This window comes from Larus michahellis, chromosome 1 (genome assembly GCF_964199755.1).
Source record: "Larus michahellis chromosome 1, bLarMic1.1, whole genome shotgun sequence".
NCBI lineage: Eukaryota > Metazoa > Chordata > Aves > Charadriiformes > Laridae > Larus > Larus michahellis.
This window is the reverse complement of record NC_133896.1, coordinates 187,915,186-187,940,107: the sequence shown is the minus strand read 5'-3', so window position 1 is coordinate 187,940,107 and position 24,922 is coordinate 187,915,186. Positions and strand designations below refer to the sequence as shown.

General features: G+C 42.8%; 1 protein-coding gene across 1 annotated transcript; it reads left to right on the top strand.

Moving 5' to 3' along the window:
* The first annotated feature begins 316 nt into the window (after positions 1–316).
* On the top strand, positions 317–23,452 carry OLFM4 (olfactomedin 4). Its single transcript, XM_074572570.1, has 5 exons — positions 317–397; positions 5,571–5,723; positions 13,190–13,402; positions 14,349–14,502; positions 22,659–23,452. The coding sequence occupies exons 1-5, from the start codon at positions 317–319 to the stop codon at positions 23,450–23,452; spliced, it is 1,395 nt and encodes a 464-aa protein (XP_074428671.1).
* Positions 23,453–24,922: the final 1,470 nt, after the last annotated feature.

Sequence of the window (24,922 nt, the reverse complement as noted above, 5' to 3'; positions counted from 1 at the left end):
TTTGTGATGTCTATTTACCTGTCCTAGCAAATAAGGACCCAATGTTCTGCATAACCAAGATTAAGATTAGATACTGCACTGTGGGAAAGCTTTCCTGTTAGGGAATTGGAGGTAGTTAATTTCCAATGGAGTAATTCATAGGTTCTTTGTACGTTAGTAATTTGGCACCTATTATTTTATGACTTCGTGACATCATTTCTCCAAAAACTTAGAGAAATATCACGCAAGTTCCTTAAGGTTTGGTTGGGGAAATCCCCAGACTCTACTATATAAGACCTCCTTTGTGCCTTTGCTGCCACATCTGCTGGCTGAGAAGATGAAGCATACGCAGGTGGCTGTGCTGCTCCTCATGCAAAGCACGATTGCTCTGACTGGAACAATAGAAGTGTCAGGAGAGGTAAGATGGGGGTCTCATAACCTGAGCTTTGGTGCCTTCTTGGCTTCTCATGTATTTTAGACTTCTGAAAATTCTTTTAAGGTTACTGGAAAATTATTAGGCAAATGTTGAGTTCTCTGCATGGAGAAAGTTTAAAGTATTGCTCCATCCTCCCCCCAGCTGATGTATAGGGACCGGGGAATAAATGTAAAAGTGAGGCACAGGTTTAAAATCAGAGTCAAATTCTGCCTTTGGTTAGATGAGTGCAACTCCCAGTGAGGATCTGAGTGGATATTAAATGCTCTGTGTAGCTTCTAATTAATTAGCAAGGGCTTATAGCAGGAAAGATTTCACACCTTTGATGTGGAAGGAGTTGGGAGGTGGGGGCTTTCCTAGTTGCACGATTACTGTCATACCTTGTGACCAGGCACATGAAAGCCATACTGGGTGTTTTTTGTGGGGTGCTCTCCCTCTTGCCCATAAAACTGTATCTGGCTGTGCAAGAAAGAAGTTCATATCAAAGCCATGAATCAGACAAAAACACCCCCAAAACCAACAACAAATCCAAGGAGGAAGGGAAAAGTGTAAACTTGGAAGAGAAACTTTAAATGTAAAAAATTGCATTAGTGCAAGATTTGCTTTGGTTTTGTACTGCCTCTTTTTAAAAAAAAAAAAAAAACAAAACAAAAAAACAACAAAACCTGGACGTAAATTATCAGAAGAAAAGGTTTGTGAATAGCTTAAAAGCTCTTCCAAATTAAACAAAAGATCTTGGTTTTGTTTGACCAAAAGTGACTGCCTTTTGGTATTTTTTAGTTAAAATCTGAAAAAAAAAATTTTTGGCTCCCAATGACTCTTTATGATTTGTCCGGTTTAGTCACCCACCAGAAAAATCCTGTGTGCCCTTAGTTTGAAGTTTGGGAGCACTGCAAATGCAGGCAGTGAAGTCAGCATCTCCTGGGAAGGTGCTTTTATCTGCTCCAGGAATGGAAAGTTGCAAAAGTCGAGGTGGAGGTGTAAATAGATGTTGATAAGCTGAGGGTAGAAAGCTTAATATGGGAGACATTTCTCCTCAGTCTGCTTAGCTTTAAGCTAGTCCCTAGTTTGTGTAATTTACACATTTTGTGATGTTCTCTGCCCTACTACTGTTAATTGCAACTAGCTGCCCCTCCATGTTCAGTGTAATCATCTGAGCACACAAATACTTGTTCAAATGGCTTTATTTAACAAACTGTCCCACAAAAGCTTGTTTACACTGTGTCATTTAATAGACTTGCCCTTTGCCAGCCATTTGGATTTCCCCACCATTCCCTGGGTTGTGAATGGGGCTCTGGCTGTGATTTGGGAAATGCAGAAAGACGCAGAGGTAGGTGTCCCGTTGTGGGGAAGACCATTTGACTCTCCGTCTGTCACACCATTTGACACTGAGGGTGTCTTGCTGCAGTTCCCCGTTTGCCACAGATTTTGGTGAGACCCCACTATGGTGCAGAGCGTCGCTGCACCACGGTGATGCTCTGTGCTCCGCACACTGTGTGGGGACGCAGTAGACCTTTCGGGACATGCAGTACAGTGCCAGGGTGATGGCCACTCTCCTTGCTGTGGCAGGAAGGCAGGCGCCAGCCACAGATGAAAGTTAAAGAGGATGTATATAGTCTTACTACATAAAAGACTCCCAAGGTGGACCTGGCTGTATCCTTGGCAGTGTGGTGGCTCCCCCAGCGCTCCTTCCCTGCGGTGGGATGCTGCTCCCTCTGTGGTGTTAGTAGCAGAGCAGGATGCATGTCCCAGCCATCACAGCTCGCAGCCTGACAGCTTGGCGTGAAAGGGGCAGCGAGTCCCATGCCGAGAGGAGTGGCGAGGAGAGGACGTCCCTGCCAGGAGGACAGTAGTTGCTGGATTTAAGGCAGGGGAGCACAATACTGTCATTTTAGACTGCCACGCAATCTGCCAGGACTGCCTGTCAGAGCCCCAGCTCACACCTCCCGAGCAGGCTGAGTGTCCCCTGCCTTGAACTGGTCATGCAGAGGCTTCCTTCAAGAAGACGTGTCTATGAAGTGACACTCTGCCTGGGGAAATGTTAGTCACTTCATCAGCGGATCAGAAAAGCCAATAATTTTACAGTTGCTGCGGATGGCTCCCATAATAAAATCGAAGTGCTTTGGAGCTGCAGGATGGAGGCTAGCTGGTGGGGAAGGGACAGTGCCATATGCAGGAATTCACACTGAAGAAGGCTTTCCTTTGCTTTTTAGATCCCTCACATGACCCTTCCATATCTCACTCTGCCTGACAAGATGACTGGCGACCCGCACACTCCCCCAGAGGTATGGCCGTTATTGTTCTTCAGTGAAGTCCAGAAAAAACCCAACATTTTTAAAAATGCTACATAATCACTCGGAGATTTAACCTTGATACACGTTCATCGTTTAGGCTGCTCAGGAAAACGCGTTCAGGTGTTTTGTATCCAGGATTTCAGGCAGTAGCGAATTCCCAAAATCATCAGTGCTGCTTCCATGTCATTCAATGCCTGAAGTCACATCCAAAGCTCTGTCCTTGTGACTACTGAACTGGACACCAGACATGCAACAGCTGAGGCCATGGGGTTTTGATGGCAATATATCAAACAGCTTGGTCGTTACAGCCTCCCTAGAAGAGGGGGAAGGCTCCTTTTCAACTCTGTCTTCCCATGTAAACCAGAGCAGGTTTACGTTGAAATTATCTCCTGAGAAGTTCCCAATTGTAGTAGCTGGGGGTGAGAAAATCTTGATTCTTCATGTTCTACTTTTAGCTCAAATTTTATTCCACTATTTTCTGATAGAGGGATTGAATCTGTTTTCCGTGCCTTCCAGTACAGTACTCGAGTCCATGGTCTGCAGATTTTGAGATTTGGTTTTTTTCCCTCTCTCTGTCAGTGACTGCTTAATAACACGCTTGCTTTGGACCAGATTCAATGGGACACACTTGCTCTGAATGGTCCTGCAACCTAGTATCAAGAACAGGCTTTGTCCACAGCACAGCTCCAGATCGGGTCAGAAATGATAGACAGCTTGATGGTGAGTCTTTGTTGTCCAGGCTAGCCTAGCGTGGCACCTGGGATGTGTGGAGGGACCTCTTCTGACAGAAAGTTAAGTCTCTGGCTCCACTAGAGCGTTTAGAAAGTTAGATGGAGTTAGGAGTCTCTCTAGAGTCTAAACGGAGTCTAGGAGTTTCAGTAGCAGGACCCAAACCTCATCCATCTCCTTGCCCAGCTGAGGTGGCCTCTGTCACTGCCGTGTAGCTTCTGTGGATCCCATTCTTTGTTTTAGGAAGAGCAAGTAGCTAATTCAGAGCTGTGAATGCCACCGGGCTGCAGTGTAGCTAGAAAGTAAGCACTGAAATTGCTAGGCTGTTTTGACGATGTAACCCTAAGTCCACATTTAGGCAGCTGAATAAATTTCCTAATTTTCAGAAAATCAAGTACTTGCCATCTCCTACTCCCTGTCTTAAATTGAAGGAAATTAAATTGTGGAAAAGGGACATTTCATGATCATACACAGAGAACTGAGAGGTGCAAAAGCATCTCAGTGACTTAGGAACCTATTTTTCATAGTAATTTAAGTACCAATAGCCATATCTTCAAAAGTACTTGCAAACTTAGAAATGGTTTGCAGTGTGTTCTCAGTGGGACTTTCAGAAGTGCTTTGGTAACCTGCCTGGCAGGGAAATCAATGGAACTTATGTGCTGGGACATTCTGGAATGCCATGAGATACTTCTCTGCTTCCTTTCATGTTAAATGTCTTCAGCAGTCTCTCTGTGAGTGACGTTTTAAGGCCCATGATACTTCAGTAGCGCAGATAAAACGTCTTTTCATGCTTTCTTTCAAAATGAGATGTATGCTGTTTGTTATGGTTGCGGTAAAGAGGCTGCCAGCAGTGTGAACTGGGATCATTCCTGCTTGCTGCTTTTCTCTTCTTGGGCTCACGGATCAAGACAGCTTTGCTGCTGGCCATCACTGCGTGTCCCGGTCTGGTTTGGCAGTGAGGATGTTAGTTGAAATCACTGTGAAAAAGCAAGGGAAGAAGTGCTGAAACGCCAGCTTTCAGTAAATATTTTTGTTGTTTACTTGTTTATTTTTAAGAGGGAGAGAGAAAGAGAAAACGCATGAATAACACTGGGATTTCTGCAAGGCAGGAGGAGATATTATACAAAGAAGTGTATTTAAAGAGCAACTCTGTAGCTTTAAAATATGCAACTGCAATGAAGTGTGTGCCAGAATATTTTAAAGTAACATCAAATATCTTTATTAATAAATTCGTGATAGGTTTATGAACTGGGAAATGTTTTGTATACAAACAAAAAAGAACTGCTCCAAACACACTCAGTATTCCGCGCAGTGTTTACAGGAAATGATGTGCTTTGGCTGTAAATTATGGGAGGATCATGAATTGCCAGCCCTGACCTTTCCATACACCATACACATGGCTCCAATGGTGACGGTTTGAGCATGCAGACTCCCTGGACAAGGCGATTCATGCTAATGGCATGGGCAATAGCTTTGCAAACTATCCACAAACATGGATGGGCAGGCCGTGATGTGTGGGTTGTTACGTGCAATATTTTGTAGCAAAATAAGTGTCTGTACCTTAGGCTGAGCCTGCATATTTAATTCATCACCTTTCAGTGGTGTATAATTAAATGCACATGTCTGTTTGCTGGGGCTGACTGAGAATCTTCAAATGAAGCATTTTTCTTTTCAGAACTTTCCCTGTTACAAGTTCTATTTTGGTGCTTTCATCTCTATGGATGGAAATGACTAGATGATCTGATCAATTCAGATTAACAGAACAGTAACTATAAGGCCTAACTTACTAAGTTATTATTTTCCTGCTGTTGTGTGCTTTTCCATCTGCTGGAGAAGTTATTTCAGTATCTTAGGAACACTGTCCACAAGATTGGGAAAGTAAGAACTATTATATGCCTCTGTTTTTCCAGTGGTAAAATATTTACAGTAATGTTTAACTATTTTCAGAAAGATTCATAAGGCTGAGTCATAAAAATTGTTGGGTACTTTGAGTTCCTTTGAAGAAAAAGCTGAAAGATGTACAATAATGAAGTTGTTGATCTCATCATTGTCACAGCTCATTTTATTGTCAGACATTAGCTCCCGATTCCAGAGAAGAATATTAACACTTTTTCCTTACCTATTTGTTATTGCAGCTCTTTACCAATGTGTCCGGCTCTGTGGATGACAAGGGAACTTGCCAGTGCTCGGTGTACTTACCGGATACCACCTTTCCAGTGCAGAAGGCTGAGCGACTGGAAATTATAGCTGCGACCCTCTCGGAGAAATTTGAGTTAGAGCTTTCTCAAGTAAGGTGTTCATTTCTCATAAATATAACAATTGTATCTTTGCTGAAAAATGGTTGCCTGTGAATCATAGAATCATAGAATCATAGAATCATAGGGTTGGAAGGGACCTCTGGAGATCATCTAGTCCAACCCCCCTGCCAGAGCAGGGTCACCTAGAGCAGGTTGCACAGGAACATGTCCAGGTGGGTTTTGAATGTCTCCAGAGACGGAGACTCCACCACCTCTCTGGGCAGCCTGTTCCAGTGCTCTGCCACCCTCAGAGTAAAGAAGTTCCTCCTCATGTTTAGGTGGAACTTCCTATGCTCAAGTTTGTGCCCATTGCCTCTTGTCCTGTCGCTGGGCACCACTGAGAAGAGCCTGGCCCCATCCTCCTGACACCCATCCTTTAAGTATTTATAAGTGTTGATAAGGTCACCCCTCAGACGTCTTTTTTCCAGACTGAAGAGACCCAAATCCCTCAGCCTTTCCTCATAAGAGAGGTGTTCCAGTCCCCTAATCATCTTTGTAGCCCTCTGCTGCACCCTTTCCAGCAGTTCCCTGTCCCTCTTGAACTGGGGAGCCCAGAACTGGACACAGTACTCCAGGTGCGGTCTCACCAAGGCAGAGTAGAGGGGGAGGATGACCTCCCTTGACCTGCTGGCCACGCTCTTCTTGATGCACCCCAGGATGCCATTGGCCTTCTTGGCCACAAGGGCACATTGCTGACTCATGGTCATCCTGTTGTCCACCAGGACTCCCAGGTCTCTTTCCACAGAGCTGCTCTCCAGCAGGTCAGCACCCAACCTGTACTGGTGCATGGGGTTGTTCCTCCCCAGGTGCAGCACCCTACACTTGCCCTTGTTGAACTTCATAAGGTTTCTCTCTGCCCAGATCTCCAACCTGTCCAGGTCTCTCTGTATGGTGGCACAGCCTTCCGGTGTGTCAGCCACCCCACCCAGCTTGGTGTCATCAGCAAACTTGCTGAGGGTGCACTCTATCCCCTCATCCAGGTCATTGATGAATATATTGAAGAGGACTGGACCCAGTACTGACCCCTGGGGAACACCACTCGTCACTGGTCTCCAACTAGACTCTGTGCCCCTAATCACAACCCTCTGAGCTCTATCTTTCAACCAGTTTTCTATCCACCCCACTGTCCATTCATCTAACCCACACTTCCTAAGCTTCCCTATGAGGATGCTGTGGGAGACCGTGTCAAACGCCTTGCTTAAGTCAAGGTAGACCACATCTACCGCCCTCCCCTCATCTATCTGTCTAGTCATGCCATCGTAGAAGGCTATCAGATTAGTCAGACATGATTTCCCCTTGGTGAATCCATGCTGAGTACTTCTGATAGCTTTCCTTTCCTCCACGTGCCTTGAGATGACACCCAGAACGAGCTGTTCCATCATCTTTCCAGGGATGGAGGTGAGGCTGACGGGGCTGTAGTTCCCCAGCTCCTCCTTCTTGCCTTTCTTGAAGACCGGAGTGACATTGGCTTTCCTCCAGTCCCCAGGCACCTCGCCTGTTCTCCAGGACTTTTCAAAGATGAAAAAGTACAGCAGTCAGCGCTTTTCTGTGACATGTCTCTCAAACAGTGGGAAAGAGGGCTCTAGAAGAACAAGGAGAAGGGTGATTAAATCTCAGATCTTTGACACTGTAGTATGTCACACATTTGAATATCCTTAGGTCTCTTTTCTAGGCCTTTGTAGCTAGAGGCATATAGTATTTTTGGAAAAATGGTTATGTTTTTCCTCTTTTGGCTCAGTTTTATGGGTTTGTGATTGCTACACATAGCTATAGGAAGCCAAGCCTCCTGCTCTTTCATGTGTTATTATTTGTGTCGAGCCAGCCAGATTGTAAGAGGGAAATGAAGGGAAAGAGGAGAAAGGTCACCACAACCCAGAGTGAAGAAGTAGGTGAATATTTGTCCCTTTACTTCTGCTCTCAGAGACTAAAACAAATATAAAAAAATCAAATATCTTCCTTGTCAACATCTGAAGCTGTGGCAGTGATGCTACTGAATTATGCATTGTTGTTGAAGGCAAACACACCTTACACTACTTTGGCTACTTGTTGCATGAATTCAGATCCATTTTTTGAGGAACTCAAGCAAACTCACACATGCTGCAGTGCACTGGGTGAAGCTGCCTGTGAAGACAGAAATCTTTCGTTGACTTTTGATAGTGGATAAATATTCAGGATTCAGATTAGGTGTCCAGCAGAAAGTGTTTTCTTCAGGAACCAAGCATCTTAAGAAATGAAGTGTCCTTGAATTAATCAGCAGAAAAAGCACAGCATTAAATTATAAATTCTGACTATAAATATTCATAACCCTCCTCTGGTATAATCAAGAACAGATAAGAAGTTGTGCATAAAAACCAGAACAACAGGCAGAGGATCCTGTGGTAAGATCTTTCAGTTCAAATCATTTGTTTTGAAAGAACTGGAGCTAACAATGAAACACATTCATCTGTCAACAGGGATATGAAGGGCAAGCTGACAGAAGTCCCACTGCCTCCAAGCACAGGAGTTACCTGATCCCTTGCAGGATGGAGGTGTAGCTCAGAGTTAATGATCCACGAAAATCACTGAGATTTCAGGTCCCCATACTGTTCCCACTGTGGTCAGTGCCAGCATTTTAAGCTAATTGCACTGGGACAGGATCAGGGGCATGATTTCCACCCAGAAGGTTGGTGTGATTCTTCAAGGTGTTTGTGTACCACCTTTCCCAGTCACTTGCCCTGATGTAACCAGTCTCTTACCAGTACTTTCCTCAGAATGGTTCATTTTTCCATAAGGATGTGTGACATATCTGCTAGTCCCATACAGATCTGCAGAGCATCTCAAGTGCTGCTTGACCTCTCTGTGTGGACAACCTCAGATCTCCATTGAATTCAGGCATCTTGCTCATATAAAGACACAGGTTACTATAGATATCTAAAATTAGGATGGCACCTGTGCTGTCATCCGTAGGTGCCCAGCAGTGTAATGCAGTGTCGACACTGACCTTGGCTTTCAGTTCTTGCTGCAGACAGTGAAAATTCTTGACCTAGCTCAGGCTTCACTGAATTTCATCCTGTCGAGACCAATCAGCCAAGTAGTGTTACAATGCATCTAGTTAGATAAAGTGTGACATATACTTTGGTGTGATCCAGGCACAGAGATACTTTGGGTCAGAAATGCATTTTGGTGTAACTCTGTGTAAGATTTTTCAGTTATGATATCGTTCTTCTGTAGAAAGAAGAAAGCTATCAAGTGTTGCCCTATTGATAATCTGAACTTCAGTGGCCTCAGATCTTGTGATGCATGAGTCTCCATGCACAAAAATTCTTCACCTTTCCAGTTGTGGAAAAAAACCCCTCCTTATACAGTCATGTCCACTAATTTAGTTGTGGTAATGCTCATAGAAAGAAGGAAATAATGAAATGGAGGAAAGCCCAGTTCTCATTATTGATCATTATTAGAAATGATCCTGAGCAAAATCCTGGGGAATTATGCTCAAACATAACATAATCTCACCACAGGGGTGGGAATTTCTACTGAGCGCTTGCTTTTTTGACTCTGAGAACCCATGCTTTTTTCGCTCTCCTAAAACACCCTTTGAAGCTCATGGGAGCTTTTCCTGGGTAAGAGCTGCAGGATTGGACCCTCTTAAGGATGCTTTCCATGTGCTAGAAGTCCCAGATAAACAACCTGATTGAATCGTTAACCTTTTGCCTGATTGTAGGCTAATTCAAAAAGCAAGGGGGTCCTTTTATAGAATCAGCAGGCAAGGAAGCTCGCAGATAAAGAGATGCTCTCATGTGCCAAATGAGTACAAACTGTAGGCTGAAAATACCAGACTAATTTTTCCTCTGTCACATCAACCTTTGCCAGCATAATTATGATTACAGAAGAAAATTAACCTTTCAAAGCGAAGCTGGAATTGGCTGCTCCTCTCAATAGGAAAGGAGAGAGGACAACTCCGTAACAGAGATGGATCAGCACTTTGTCCCAAGGAGAGAAAGTGTCTTTCAGAACTTGTCTCACAACGGCCACAACGTCCTCACGTAACAAAAACAGGAGAAAAAAGCACGCCTGCCCTGTGCCAGGAACAGCTGTTTTCAAAATGTTGACCTCCAGTCGAATTCTTCTCAGCGTCAGCTTGCAGACTGCTTGCCAACTATGCTTCTTATGGGTCTGTAGAGGTCAGGCCTGCCCGAAGCCAGTGTTCTGGGCCCAGTGACTTTATAGAGATGCTGGTTTTGTCTCTTCTTTCACATCTTCCCTCAGTGCTCCTTTTTTTTTTTTTTTTTCTTTTATATCTTCACCTTGCACCTTTGTTTCCCCTTCTGTACTCTCCAAATATGTGCTGGAGAAGTGTCTGTTTGCATGCTGCAAAAACGGTGTTGATAAATACCAATCGCACGTAAACGACACAGTAAATGAGCATTGCAGATTTTTCATGCCCTTTTCATTCCATGAGGCTGAAAATGCTTGGAAAGGAGGAAAAAATGAAACCAAGGAATTTTTTCTTTCCTACATATGCCTCACATGTCTCCATTCTCTTCCTATAAAGAGCTAATACAGGCCCTATGCACTCATCAAATCCTACTTTAGGCTTTTATGACAAATGTGGCAGCAATCAGTACCAGCTATTGTTCTGTATGCCTAAATATGAGATGTGCACAGAATTTCTGTGCCAGTCTGTCAAGAGACAACAGCCAGTCCCTAGCAGGTAGCTGCAGTAGAAGACCAGGGATTACAAGCTGCTTAGATCTACCTGCCAAGCAACAGAGCAGCATCACGTTCCTCTTTCAACTGATATTTCCAAACTACAGAAACTCCTAAGCCAGATCTGAGCAGGCGGGAATGTCCACACAGGGCGTTGCAATGCTTGACATATGTGCTGGATTTGTCTGCAAAAGTGCTATAAACCTGTTAGAGCAGCACTGCTGAGAAAATTATATTTGTCCAATAATTCGCCGGGGGAGCTATTAGCTTGAGTTCATTACGACACTGGTGTGGTCGTATAGAGCACTGCAGAGTGCTGGGGCTAGTTCAGGCTCGACTTGTATGGATATCCCTCAGCTATGCTCCAGTGGATGGTGTTGACATGTCCTTAAATGACCTAGATGGTTGACTGAGTGAAAACCCTCTGATGTGGGAGGAGAACTTCAGGTCTGTGCCCTGCAGCAGTCTGCAATCAGGGCTGAAATTACTATATATGCCTTGTTCCAGCCCTCAGCATTTTGTCCGGGCTCTCAAGACCCTGGAGAAAACTCCAAATTCACAGGTTTCTCACTAATGAGTAGCCATCATTAATTCCAGCAGTCTGTTCATTTCAGTGGTTTGTAGATCTGACCTATATTGCAGCATTATTATTCATAGTAGTATTAGTGTTAGTATTAGTATTATTGTAAGAAAGGTTATTAATACCTAGGTAGATTTTCAAATACCTCTACGATATACATAGCTTCACACAGCAGTGCAATTTTGTTCAGACACAGGCTTGCTTTACATTTCTCAGGCTATAATCATATATGCTTGCTATTTCTGTTGTGCAAACTCTAAGTACACAGTTTAAAAACTGACCTTTGAAGAATTTTGTCAGAAGATTGTTTTGAGGGTATCTTCCAACTCCAAACTGATTTTGGTGATCAGTGAAAGTGTAAAGTCCAGTACATCTGGCTTTTCCAAGAACATTGTCCAGTTCTTCCTACTGTTCTCTCTTGAACAGATGATCACGTCAGATAGGACGAGGGATCCCAGCTGTCTTTTTTGTCAGCCGGATGCAAGGAATTAGGTCTAAGTCTTTTTATGCTATTATTATTTTTTATTATTCTTAATTGTAATAAATAGCTTAGTCATTCCTAAGCTTGAAGTTACCCAGGCTTGACCTGGGAGATCTAGAGCATCCAGTGTTCTGAGTCAGGGTGCTTCTGCTGGAGTCTGGAGACATGACAGTTTATATCAGAGCAGCTCAACGTCTGGCTGCACACATTTAGAACAGAAGATCTGTTTCAAACCCTGATTTAAATGCACGGGATTGAGCAGCCTGGTTTTGGTGTACATTATGTATGTGCATGCAGAGGGGGTTGTTCAGATTTATAGTGTAGTTGTGCCACTATTGAAAATTATACTTTTGAGAAGAGGGTCTTCTCACTTATGGTTCTCCTTAGACGAGATCACTGACTGTCTTATGATCTGAAAGGATCTTTTCTGCCCTTCATGAATGTCCATGCTGTGAGCTCCTGTACCTCCTCTTTGGTACCTAAGGGATTCAATCAAAATTGAAAGGAATTATTTGATAAATGTCTTTGCTGGGGTCTCGAACCCAGGGGCTGCTGCTGGAAAAGGAGAACAGGGAGTCCATGGTCTTTACGTCATGACAGGATTTTAGAGTCCATTCCAGAGCCAATGGGGAAAAATACTGACTTTCATTTTATGTTAAGATAATGCAAGGGTAGTTGAGATGATGTGGGCTAAATATCTGATGTAATGGTTATGGAAATCATAGTGCTGTAGAGAGAGGCACTTATCCTACAAACGCCATCTGAGAGTATAAATATGGAGTTACTGGTGTAACAAAATAATTATATTTATTCATACTTCTTGCCTTTTGTGATACAATTATATTGATTTAGGGGAAAACAGACATGAATTTTATGAAGCATCTAGGAGAGAAATTATGTCTGTTTCCCAAAGTGTTTTCAAGGAACTAACATTTTCAATGGAATGTTCTGAATCCGTATCATATTCTTAACTTTCTGCATCCCAATGCTTGTGCTGTGACCTTTACCTCAGCAGATACATGTGTGAAAATACATTTATGCGGACAAGTGTTTAATGGTTCAAAGGCTGAAAAGGCTGCTGTGTAAATTACTTTAGCTAAAGCCTGCCATAAATTTTACACTTTGATTTAAACCAGATTTGATTTTTAACACAGTGTTTAAACTTTCCCCCCCTGCCCAAAGACAAACCCCAAACCAATTCTGCCAACTTTTCGGCACAACTCAAGTGTACACAGGGTAAAATCCTATTTGGATTCAGAGTTAACAGGAAATGAAGCTGAAAAACTTGGGAATCCTTTATTGCATTTTTCAGCCTCCTTGGGTCGCTTTTGTGAGATAATACACTGCAGATTTCCTAATAAAGTTTTCGCCAATGTAAGTTCTTGGCATACTGAGGATAAAATTAGCTCACAGAGACAATATTGGCAAAGAATTAAAAAAATGGAAGACTGTGAGTAAAATTCTGCCTTCAGTTATCCCCAGGCATTCCTGAGGGTACTTTGTGGAACTGCCAACAATAAATGAGGGTTAAATTTCAAATTATTTATGTATGTGATGAGAATTTCATTTATGTAGTTTATGTGAAGAATATATATGTCAAGGATGGGGAAGTTATGCATGGGGTACTCAGAAATATAATAAAGATGTCAAACAGGCTTGTTTTATTTGCTAACCTTGACTTGAATATGTGCCTTTTTTTTTTTCTTTAAGGTTAGACAGTACTCAAAAATGATTGAAGTGTATCAGCAGCAAATCCTTAATCTAACCATCAGAGTGCAGCATATGGAGGAGAGCAGCATATCTTACACAGAACTGGACTTCCAGTTACTGAAAGTGGAAATCAGTGACCTAAAGAGACTGGTCACTCAGCTGAAATCCAGCCTTGTTGGAAGCAATGTCGTCGTTGAGCAAATATATTTGGAGGTATTGCCAAAGCCTTAATTAGCCACAGAGGATTCAAATATACAGTTAGTTTATTCTCTCTTTACTGTTTAGGTTGAGGAAATGTAGCTTGTCTCTACTGCAGCCAGTGGAATTATTTTAGCATTTCATCTGCATAAATTAAAAGAAAGCTTGACCTTAAATGTATTAACATCTTTTTCCTTGATATAGAGCACAGAAAAGCAAAGAACAACACTCCCCCCCAAAAAAAAATAGGGACCTCTTTATTTGTGCCAAATATCTGCCTGAAAGTTAACAGTTTTGCATAGTATTAAGCTCATGAGCTGATTAAATTATTATAATAAATATTAATTTTTAGACCCCCATGCTTGAAAGCCTCCGTGCTTTAACTTAGATAATTATAAAATTAGCTTCTGGTTGCTAGGGCAGTGGCCCAATCAATATGAAATCAAGAAGTGGGAAAGACTATCACCTTCCCAGCAGACTATAAATCACATTTTCAAAATTGTAATTAATCACTCACGTAGAGAGAATAATTACTTCAGATGGAAAGTGAAATATAATTTTCCCCATTGTCCTCTAGATCATCAAGTAGGTGACTGAGAACATTATTTATCTTTGCAAATAAATTTTCCAGATACTTTTGTAAGGCTGGAATAAGAACTTTTTATATATAATAGCTAGCACTTGCCTAGGACTTACTGGATATTTTTATACTATGTATAAAATAACACTATATTTTTGCATTATGGTATAAAACTGAGTGTTAAAGCATTTCCTTGTGGTCACATACCTCTGCTGTAAATGTAAAGTTCAGGCTAGCAGGATGAGGTCTGTTCTTAGGGATATTTCTTAAAACCTGTTCTGTAGCATCTTCTATGGTATGATCAACCCTGTCTGCAAATGTCTGTAAAATAAAGTTGACAAAAATTTAAACTCACTCTCTTTTATTTTTTTTTTTCTCTAGATCACAAATCTGACTATACTGGTAAACGAACTAGAATCACTGGACAAAAACAATGTCCTTGCAATTCGTCGACAAATCGTGTCTCTGCAGAATCGATTGAAAGAGTGTGAAGAGAGCAGGAACAAAACGACAGTACCCCCTTATTTCCCACCAGGTAAGCATTTCGCTTGTATATCAGATAAGAAACAACATAATACATGGGTAGAACAGTAAATGCAAAGATTTCTTTGTTAATATTAAACACAATTGTAATGATACTACTTAGCTCTTGAAAAGTTGAGCAGACAGCTCCTAATCGTTCATCAATGGGTTCAAAAGGAAAATAAGGGCAGGGAACAAACTCTTCCAGACACAGTAGCTGCTTTCAGCTGGAAAAAGTTGTAATCTTCCTCACAGCTGCAGTGCAAAAAACAAATCTCTATGCCCCTTCTCTTTTTCAAAACAATTACCTTTTTTTTTGGTGGGAAACGATGCTTTTTTTTTTTTCTGACCAGCTTTGATTTTTAATAGTTCCTGTGAGTGTGACCTGTGTCATGGCAATTTTTCTCTAATGCTGCTTGGGAAATGTATGAGCAACAGTTGATGTACTAAAGCTGTTGGTATGCAAGCGCTGGAAGGCAGTTTTGCATGAAGATTACTTTTGCTTCACAGGCAAAAGATTCTTCTAAATCAGAAGGTCAAGAACCTTGGGGGGAAATTCTGGTCTCAGGGAAATAAGTGGGAGCTTTATTACTGATTTCAACAGAACTAGGATTTTACCATTTTCTTAACTAGGAAAGGTTATGTTCTGGGGCTTAGACCAGTGGTTCCCAGAGCGCAGCTCATATAAAAGTAGCAACAGTCAGAGGGCATGTGGTAATTAGTTTACAACTGGAATAATTTTTGTCTTGACAGTGTGTTCAGTTGAAAAATCGTGTTGCAAGTGAATCGTGGTCTGAGAAATCTTGAGTCAGATATGATACATGGGAGGAAACTGTTTAGGAAACACTAGTTTAGGTATGCCGGGTCAAGCATTCCACTTGCTAACAGACAGGAGGATTTATCAAACTGTGTCGATCCCCTAGTGTTTAATACACAGGAGGTTCCTTTTGACAGAGTATTGTAAGAGAGAAAGTGCTCTGCTGTATACAATACCCAGGGGAAGGATTCTGCTTTTTCACATAAGCTGGTTAGCAGTCAGCTAGAGGAGCCCATAAAAAAGGAGTGGTGTCCTGCTTGCAAGGAGCACAGATTTGCACCTACCAGCATTTACTTCTCATCACCTTGGGGTCAGCTATTTCAAACATCTTGTTGGAGAGGTGAGAGACAGAAATACTATCTTCCCTTAGGGTCAGCAGCCTTTCCTATTGCGACATCCTTAGGGCTTCATGGCTGTGCGGGCAGCTGCTGCACTTCTCTGACAGGATGCACGAGTAACACCTTGTCTGGGGGATCAGGCAGGAGAGAAAGCTGAAACGAAAACCTACATTGCAAGAGGATTGCCCTCCTCTGCTCCTTAAGGAAGGGCTTAAAATGTTTCAATGAAAAAAAAGAAAAAGAAAGCAACGTTTTAAAAGTATTTGAAGGGCATCTCATTGATTTATTAAGGGTGATGGTGTGTGGAAAGAAACAGCCTCTTTCTCTTCAAGCCTACAGCAAGCCTTTGTTTCGGTGAGAAAGTACTGAAAGAAGAATAGTGTGTCCTTCCATGAGTGATGGAGGAAGGCGCTGCTTTTATGCCTGGGTGGTTGGCGTGAGCCTCTGTGGGGTGTAGGAGCCTTCAGAGTGGGAAAGGGATGTCTATGCTTCACAGTGCAGCTCCATGCAAGGATGGGCAAGTCATGCCCAGAGCAGGATGATAGCTCTGGGATGGGTAAATATAATTGCATAGGGTTGTGCCCATAATAGAATTATTTAGCGTTGCTTCTTAGGGCATGATGGGGAGATGGATAGAGTTTATTTGGGAGCAAAATGGTATTGCTTTAGCATTGCCTTATTCCTGACTGGTGTGCCAGCTAGCTCAGGCACCTTTGCATGTCACTGCATTGTGTGGGAACCATGGAGCAGAAAACAACCTAGACGACCAAAACCCCAGGTGGTATGAACAACGATAGCTCCATTGACTTCCAGAGAATTACCACCACTGATATCAGCTGAGGACATCCTCTGGTGCTGTCTGTGAGTTTGTCTCCTGCCCACTGGAATAGGAACCCCGGAGGGGTTGGAGGGTGTGTGTGGCCTTATTGTCATGGCCATCTTTAGGGTGAGGGTGGTCTCTGAGGCTGGCACAAAGGACTGTTGGCCGAGCAACTGCAGAGGGCTGGCAAATTTCGTACCTGTTGGGAGATGCCAGCTATACAGACAATCCAGGTGTTGTGTAGGCTCAGATCTCTGCTAATCCACACAGGACTGGTGTATTCTGACTTCATGTGCCTGGCAGGGAGCAAATATTCCCTGGGCAGAGAACTTTGTAGAGCAATTACATGTCCTGCAGACTGTATCTGAAAACAAGTAGTAGTAGGAAGATGTTATTGCCTGGGGAGAAGGAGTAAGTATGTGAGAGAGCTGCATTTTCTAGATGGTCATTTTGGAGGCTTTGCATGGATGCTCACACCTAGGCCTCTGAAGCTCTCTAGCACTCATTTACGCATTTGAACACAATTTCCATACGTTTTCTCTGCAAGCTTGAATGCCTTGAATTCCTGCCAAACCATTTGGCCTTGCCCTGCTTTTAGTTCATATTATATTTATAATGTTTGTGTTAAACTGACTCTTTGTCCTGTTTTCAGACTGCGTTTTCTTTCCCCCTCCATCCTCTCTCCTGCATATTTTGGGTAGGCAACATGAACGAGAGAGAGCTTGGCTAATCCCCAAGCTGTCTAAGACCATGAGTCTAGAGGCAAGTTTAATTAAAGCTTCTTGCTTCTCAGTGCTGTAGTACACAGCCCCTCTGACTCTGTCCCCCAAGGCTTTTGCTGCTGTATTTCTCAGAGTGAGCAGGTCTGTTCTCAACATAGCAGAAAGAAATCACTGGTCTCCATTTGCCACCTTCTCTCCCTGGAGAGGTGGGTGTCTGAGTGTCTGAAATGGGTCTCAGTAAATATACAGTTAAGCATCCTCCTCCTCATCACTTATTTTCCTATCTGCAGCAGTTTCTGGCCTCTCTCTCCTCACCACTCAGTGGGAAGAAATATTTACCCATTCATTTTCCTTTTGCGCTGATCTCATCTGGCTGCATCAGGGCAGGTATATAGAGAAAAGATCCCAGGATGGTTCTTTGAGGACTCTGCAGCAGATTCTTTGTCACATCTCACTGAAGTGATCTGAGAGAGGCAGCAGGGAGAAGTGAGTCAGATGAAACTCTCGAAGGCAAAAAAAGAAAGAAAGGAAAAAAAGAGCAAAGCTGATTTTTCTGTCTTTTATACACTTAGAAATTAAGGATTTCAAGTTACTGGTGAATAGGTCTCAGCAGGAGGAAGACCTGGTGTAGCCTAATGCTGAAACTCAGACAATCCTATTGGAGTCTTACAGTGATTTCACTTTTACCTTATGTTTTACCTCCTATGTCTGTGTTTACCCAAGATGTCTGTGTTTTTTGAGTGATTTGGGTTGTGTTTTGAAAAGAATATATCCATACACAAAGAGAGAGACATGTCCTACAGGCGCCTGAAGAGACCTGAGCAGTGCCTCCTTTCCAAGACTGCCCAAACTGCCCCTGGAGACACATGCATTTCTCCATTGGCAATGGAGGGAGCTTAGATGAATTTTTAGTTGCCTGAAGGTAGGTCAGATGAACTCCAGCCCTCCACCTCATCCTCTGTTAGATGCTGACAACATAAGTCTTCCCTGATGCAGCTGTCAGCCTGTGTCTGTGCCCCATGATACTGGTGAAGACTGAGGTGTCTGTATGGGTCTTCCTATGTTAGGGAGACAGTAGGAGCAAAGATGAGCCATTCCCTGAGCAGCTCTGTCTCCTCTGTCTCAAGCCATAGTAAGGCTGGTAACAGCTCACACATCTGGATGCAGTGGTTCATCTGACAGGAGAGGAGGCTGCACATCTGGTGCTTGGGAGCACCAGAGACAGAGTGTAGCACCAGCCTGCTCCTGGTCTCTGTGCCCCTCATGGGAGTTCCTTTAATGAGGGTCCCACCTTATGTGGTCCCTTGTCTTCTGTGATCAGATGCAGCTGCTTGGTGGCAGGAGGCTGATGGAGGTTTTTTGGCACTTGTATTGCTGGAGTGAGAAGCTGAAGTGCTTCAGAGTGAAGTGGGTGAAGCAAGACCCAACGGGATGTGTCTCATGCTCGGTTCTGCAGTCCACCAGCCGAGCAAGTCAGGCTCCCTCCAGTCCTGACAACTAAATGCCAGGTCCTTTTCTTATGAATCAGAAGGATTAGTAAACAATTGAGCTGAGATACTGGTGCTTCATGTAGGGAGAAGGAGAAGTATGTGTGTATGTACCTGTGTTGGTCCTCCTCTCGCCTATTTGCTACATAAGCATGAAACAAAGGAAGGCAAAAATACCAGGACGTCATTTATCAGCGGCCCAAAACAGTGGAGAAAGGAGTTAAAAACTTGAAAGTTTGAATAATGCATATGGATTTATTTCAAGTACCTTCTAATATTTACAAAATTACATGACACTTTGTTTCCTTTGTGCATTTTTTTTCCCACAAGATCCAGACAGGGAGGCAAGTTTAGATTAAATAAACAACAGTGAATTCTTCTGAACCTGTGCAGAAGACAGATCACCCCCTGACTACCACAGAGTTTTTGGTAAAAAAAAAAATAAAAAATTCTGGGAGAGTTTTCAAGGAAATAAAAATCAAGCACATACTCTATAGAAACCTCAGACAATTTTTGATGTCATTAAAACAGAACACGCTTCTAACTTTATTTTAATAATTCATTGTTTCATAAATAAAAACCAAACAAGTGTTCAGCAGAGAGATCTCTTTAAGGGAAGAAATAATAATTTATTATTTCTTTTGTAAGAAAAGGTCTCTCTGCTGAACACACGTTTGTTTTTTATTTATGAAACAATGTATGAATTATTAAAATAAATCTGAAATTGTGTTCTGCTTAATGACATGAAAAATTATTTGAGGTCGCATATAGATGAGCTTAGCAGTGCTTCACTACCTGCAAGCTTCGGCACTGTATTTTTCTAAACAAATCAAGAGTTTTAGAGCATTTAATAGCCATTTAATTCTTAGATAAGTTTATTGTGGTTTAAGCACAGCAATATATTCAATATGTCACCAGTTTAAAAGAAGCCCTCATGCCGGAGGTAACAATACATAATAGAGATATAAGAAAAAAACAGTTCAAATTGATTTATGGAGTTGGCAGACTGCGAGCCGTTTTGCACTGCCTGCCTCAGCTTTCTTCCTTTGCATGGGCTGAGGTATAAGCACCTCCAAACGTTGGCATCTGTGCCAAGTGCTTAGGCCATGTTACTAGCCAAGCTACGTGCCATTTCCAGACGTGCAGCGTGGCTGGCCATACAGCAGTGCCTTCCTTGTGTGCTATATTTGGAAATGAGGTTTCTGCTTGAGGGCCTCATCCTTTGTAAAGCACTTAAGTGCATGCTTAAATGCTCATCTGCTCCGAGCCAGGAATGCTGATTTGCTGCGATTCTTGGTGGCACGGAGGGAAGCCGCGTTCAACCAGGGTCATCCCACGTTTCAGCTGCGGGAATCCCAGGACATAAAAGGGACTGGAGGAGGAGACGGGGTTGTTCACAACTCACGTCATCCTCTCTACCATGAGTTGGGCACTCAGTGATGCAGAGCTGCTCCCATGGGCAATATTGACCTCAAGGATGCTGCCAACACAGCCTGGGGGCACAGGGATCTGGCTCAGCATAGTGATTTATATTTAATATAAAGCTTCTACCAGCTTCCTCATAGATGTTGAGAGGAGGTTGCAGGTGAAACATAGAATCATAGAATGGTTCAGGTTAGAAGGGACCTTAGAGATCATGTAGTTCCAACCCCCCTGCCATGGGCAGGGACACCTCCCACTAGACCAGGCTGCTCAAAGCCCCATCCAGCCTGACCTTGAACACTTCCAGGGATGGGGCATCCACAGCTTCCCTGGACAACCTGTTCCAGTGTCTCACCACCCTCCCAGTAAAGAATTTCTTCCTAATATCTAACCTGAATCTCCCCTCTTTCAGTTTAAAACCGTTACCCCTCGTCCTATCATTACAGTCCCTGATAAAGAGTCCCTCCTCATCTTTCCTGTAGGCCCCCTTTAGGTACTGAAAGGCCGGAATAAGGTCTCCCTGGAGCCTTCTCTTCTCCAGGCTGAACAACCCCAACTCTCTCAGACTGTCTTCATTGCATAGGTGCTCCAGCCCTCTGATCATCTTTGTGTCCCTCGCTGGACCCAAAATCACATCCCTCAAGTCACTAGTGCAAGACAGCACAATACTTTGAGGGGGGAAGGTGTTATGTAGTGGAAGGAGAGAAACACTATATTTTCAGAAAGGAGACATGGAGACCTTCACTGCCCAAATCAACTTTACACATTGGCACAAATGTTGCCCTCTTGCTTGGACATTTCTAATATTCAGGCCTCAGGTTTCCTTGTCTCAGAGGCAGAGCACCTTCCCCCGGGGCAAAGCAGATCAGAAAAAGATTTCTCTGCATTTGCAACAGTCTATTTTTCACCAAATATCTTGTTTCACAGTCTTTTCTTAAGTAGAGTATTTTAGATTGATCTGTCTCCACATTTCCCTCTATCTGTGGGATAGACTAGGATGCCTTTGAGAACAAGATACCTCCTAGGCTTTTTCTGTCAGTGGCTTTAGGAGTTTTCAATTCATCTCTGTATCTCTGGCCTTGCTTAGGGACGGCCAGCTTTGAGGGCAAAAGGTAAATTCTCTCTCTGATATTTCTCTTTCTTCTTTGTGCTAAGACATAGGTTATTTATGTGCTAGACATGCCTTCATATGACTGATCTTATGAACAGCCATTCTTTTCACACAATCTGTAAGCAATCGTGACATGGTACCCATGCAAAGTAATAAAATCTCAAAAGATAAACTTGACTTTCATCATTGACACCATAGCTGGTGGTGCATGGAGTTCCTGTGCTGAGGGAGGAATTATTAACATCAAACAGTTGTGGACATTAATCTGTCCATTAATTGACATGTAAGACTTGAGTCTATCCATATTATACTATATCTTTAATAAGGAAGGCTGTCTAGTGGCTAGAGCACCCCACCGAATAGGGAAACATTGGAGCACCACTGAACTTGTGAGCTGATGCCAGTCACTCCATTGGTGCCAGCTGGTGCCAGTCTGTCTCCATTACCTCAGGTGAACGTATCTTTACAATGAAAAATCTGGAACTCTTTTGTGGGAGTAATACAAAAAGCTAATGTTAACACTTGGAAAAAAGCACACTGGTTTTTGCCAGTGGCAGCTTCGGACTCATCAGAGACACACACACAGATTTCCGAGTGGAGGATTTTTTTCCACCAGTGACCTACAATACTGAGAATTTATCAGGAAACGGGAATGTCACTGCCATTCACCATGACTGAAAGGAAAGTATTTCTTGTATCTAAATTCATTTTTCCATGATCCTGAAAATGGCTTCGTAGTTGACACGTGGAAAACAGAGCTGTTCTGATTCAGCTTGAAGTCATATTCTCTTTAGAGTTGCCTCACATGAAAACCGGGAGTAATATCTGTCTACTTTTCCTAGGCTGTGATTGTTACTGTCTGCAGATTTCTTTGAGGGTCTGAGGTAGAAGGCATCATGCAGATGTGACGCACTGTTGTAAAGCTGCGATTCTGACAGCAGAATGCTAATCTGAAATGTGACTCTGGAATTACTGCTGTTGCTACTCCTTCCTTCCCCTCCTCAGTGAAATACACAGAAATCAGATGCTCCTTTCTTTTTTCCCCATCTCCCATGCTCTTGGTTCCACTGAGGTAGAAAATAACCTAAAATGCTTCTGAAATTGTATTTTCCAAGGGATTTCCTAGTGCATCAGGCTGGCATGCATCAAACAGGTAGAAGCAGAAATCTGTCCCTTGTCTGGAACAGCACAGTGAGCACTTATTTTCTGTGAATTAATCCTGATTGAGGATGGATGTCGCTATCTGTTCCACCCCCCCACCCCCCACCCCCCCCCCGCCCAACTCCCCTAGGCCAAAAAATGAGCCTTTTACACATGAAGCTATGCATTTATGTCTGTGCTTTGCCACAAAGCTAATCCCTAGTAAACACACTCTCGAGGCTACAGTATGCAAAACCTCTCTCCTAAAGATGACATTTGGAAAACCTGTTTTTTTTTTCTCTTTAATTGCAGGTAGCTGCACTCACCGTGGACTGCTGAATGTTAGCCAGCCCTATATTGTAAAGCTGAACTGGAGAGGATTTTCCTACAGATATGGTTCCTGGGGTAGAGATTACTCTCCCTCTAACCCAGAGAAGGAAGTCTATTGGGTTGCACCATTGAACACAGATGGGAGATACTTGGAATACTACAGAATTTATAGTTCATTTGATAATTTGCTTCTGTTTAGACCCACGTATGAAAGGAGAATAACATATGGGGAAGGAAGTGGTGCTGCCCTTTATAATAATTTTTTGTACTATCATGCTTATAATTCAAGACATATGGTGAAGCATGATATAAAAACAAACAACGTGGTTTTGAGAAAGGATCTTCCAGATGCTGTTACTGGTAACCGTTTCTCTTATGCAGGTGTATCATGGCAAGACATAGATTTTGCTGTGGATGAAAGTGGGTTATGGGTAATATATTCAACAGAAAATAGCATGGGCAACATTGTGATTAGCAAACTCAATGAGACCACACTTGATGTGATAAATACTTGGCAGACACGACAGTACAAGCCATCTGTTTCCAACGCTTTCATGTTATGTGGTGTTCTGTATGCCACGAGGCCAATGAACACTAGGAAAGAGGAAATCTTCTACATGTATGACACGAGTACTGGCCAAGAAGGGAGAATAAGTGTTGTTATGGATAAAAAGCTAGATACAATCCAAAGTGTTGATTATAACCCCACAGATCAGAAACTGTATGTTTATAATGACGGTTACCTTCTAAGATATGATGTGACCTTTCAGTCTTAGTATCTCAGTGCCATAAACGTGATAAAACTGGCAGAAACTAAAATGAGAGATCCGATTAGACAATGCCTTTGCCAGTTTAGGGTTCATCTGGTCTGATGTACTGTATCTGGGGGTGTTATATATGTTACTTATACTCTTTAAAGGAATTAGTAGTATTGCTGCCAGCAGTGTCTGGCAGTACTGGGTTCTTTAGACTTTGATTGGTGTTTATTGGTGCTTTGTGCTTTACAATTGTCCTAACTCTAAGGGTAGATTTACTGCATAGATTTAGTGCATTTTGTTCACAGAAATTGATGGGCACAGCCTATCTACTGACCAGGAAGCTAATTACCCACTGATGTGCATTTGTCAGTGTGACACCGGCAAGGCACCCAGAAACCGAGAATGAATTTCCACTGATCTTCATCAGAGTGAACTGAGGCTTCAGAGAAACTAATAGAAGGATTAAAATAGTATGGGAAATAGACTTGGTTGGAAAACAGCAACCCATTTTTTAAGTGGAAGTAGTAGTATCTGGCTCAAGGCTTCAGGAGAGAGGGTAGAAATGGACTTTGCTGCCTGAAGCCCTACCGCAGGTAGGGGAGAGAGGCCACTGGGGACAAAGACAGAGCTCACTGCCCTTCCCATCACTGATGCAGTGGGACAGCCGCCCCTGAGGCCCTACCTGTAGCTGCCTCCCCTTGGGTCAGCCCTCTCCCAAACTGCCATGGCAGCAGGCTGGCTTCCCAGAGTGACTATGGGGGCAAAACTGGCAGTAGGGCTTTCAGCAACTTTCTTTCTGTCCTACTCTGCTGCCCTTAGCAACTCCCTGTGCATAGACCTGGCCTTATGAATGGTCTTATTGCAATCTAGCTATGTTTTGTGGTCACCATGGCTCTATTTTCCTGGCAGTACAGTGCAAGAAACACTGTTTTCCTTTCCTTAATGCTCTTGTAAGCTGATGCAAATCCTCCCGTTGACTTTATTGGCCATGGGTGGCATTTAGGTATATATCATACGTTGCCATAGAATGACAGCCGTGTTATTTAATGTGCCTCTATTCAGCACTTTTGCCATTCTGTAATTAGATTCCTGAGACCCTTGTTAGTGTAGGGTCCGATTTTTTCCCTGGGTAATTCTGTCTTACAGCAAGCTGAGGGGTCTTGCGGAAAACAGAAGTCTGGTCAGACTAGTTGGATATGTGTGTTTTTTTTTTTTTTTAAAGGGTATTGTGTAACAATTTTTGAGTGTGTGCACTGTATCAATGTCTTACCTTCATCACGTCATCAGGCTGAAATACTGAAATTCAGAGCTCTGCAATGATGAAGAGAGCAGTTCGTGTGGTTCATTTTCTCCTACTCATTTTCTACCTATGCAACCATGTCTGTACCCTCTGATAATCAAAATCAATACACATCCAAATGACTGTTTTTTTTTAAAATAAAAACAATATTTCAAAGAATCTCAGATGTGCTATAGAGCCACGTAAAG

Bases quoted from the DNA above. Each gene is read 5' to 3' on its own strand.
- OLFM4 (XM_074572570.1), top strand. From the start codon at position 317: ATGAAGCATACGCAGGTGGCTGTGCTGCTCCTCATGCAAAGCACGATT. The intron at 13,403-14,348 runs GTATTGCCAAAG...TTTTTTCTCTAG, and splicing joins TTGAGCAAATATATTTGGAG to ATCACAAATCTGACTATACT. The intron at 14,503-22,658 runs GTAAGCATTTCG...CTTTAATTGCAG, and splicing joins ACCCCCTTATTTCCCACCAG to GTAGCTGCACTCACCGTGGA.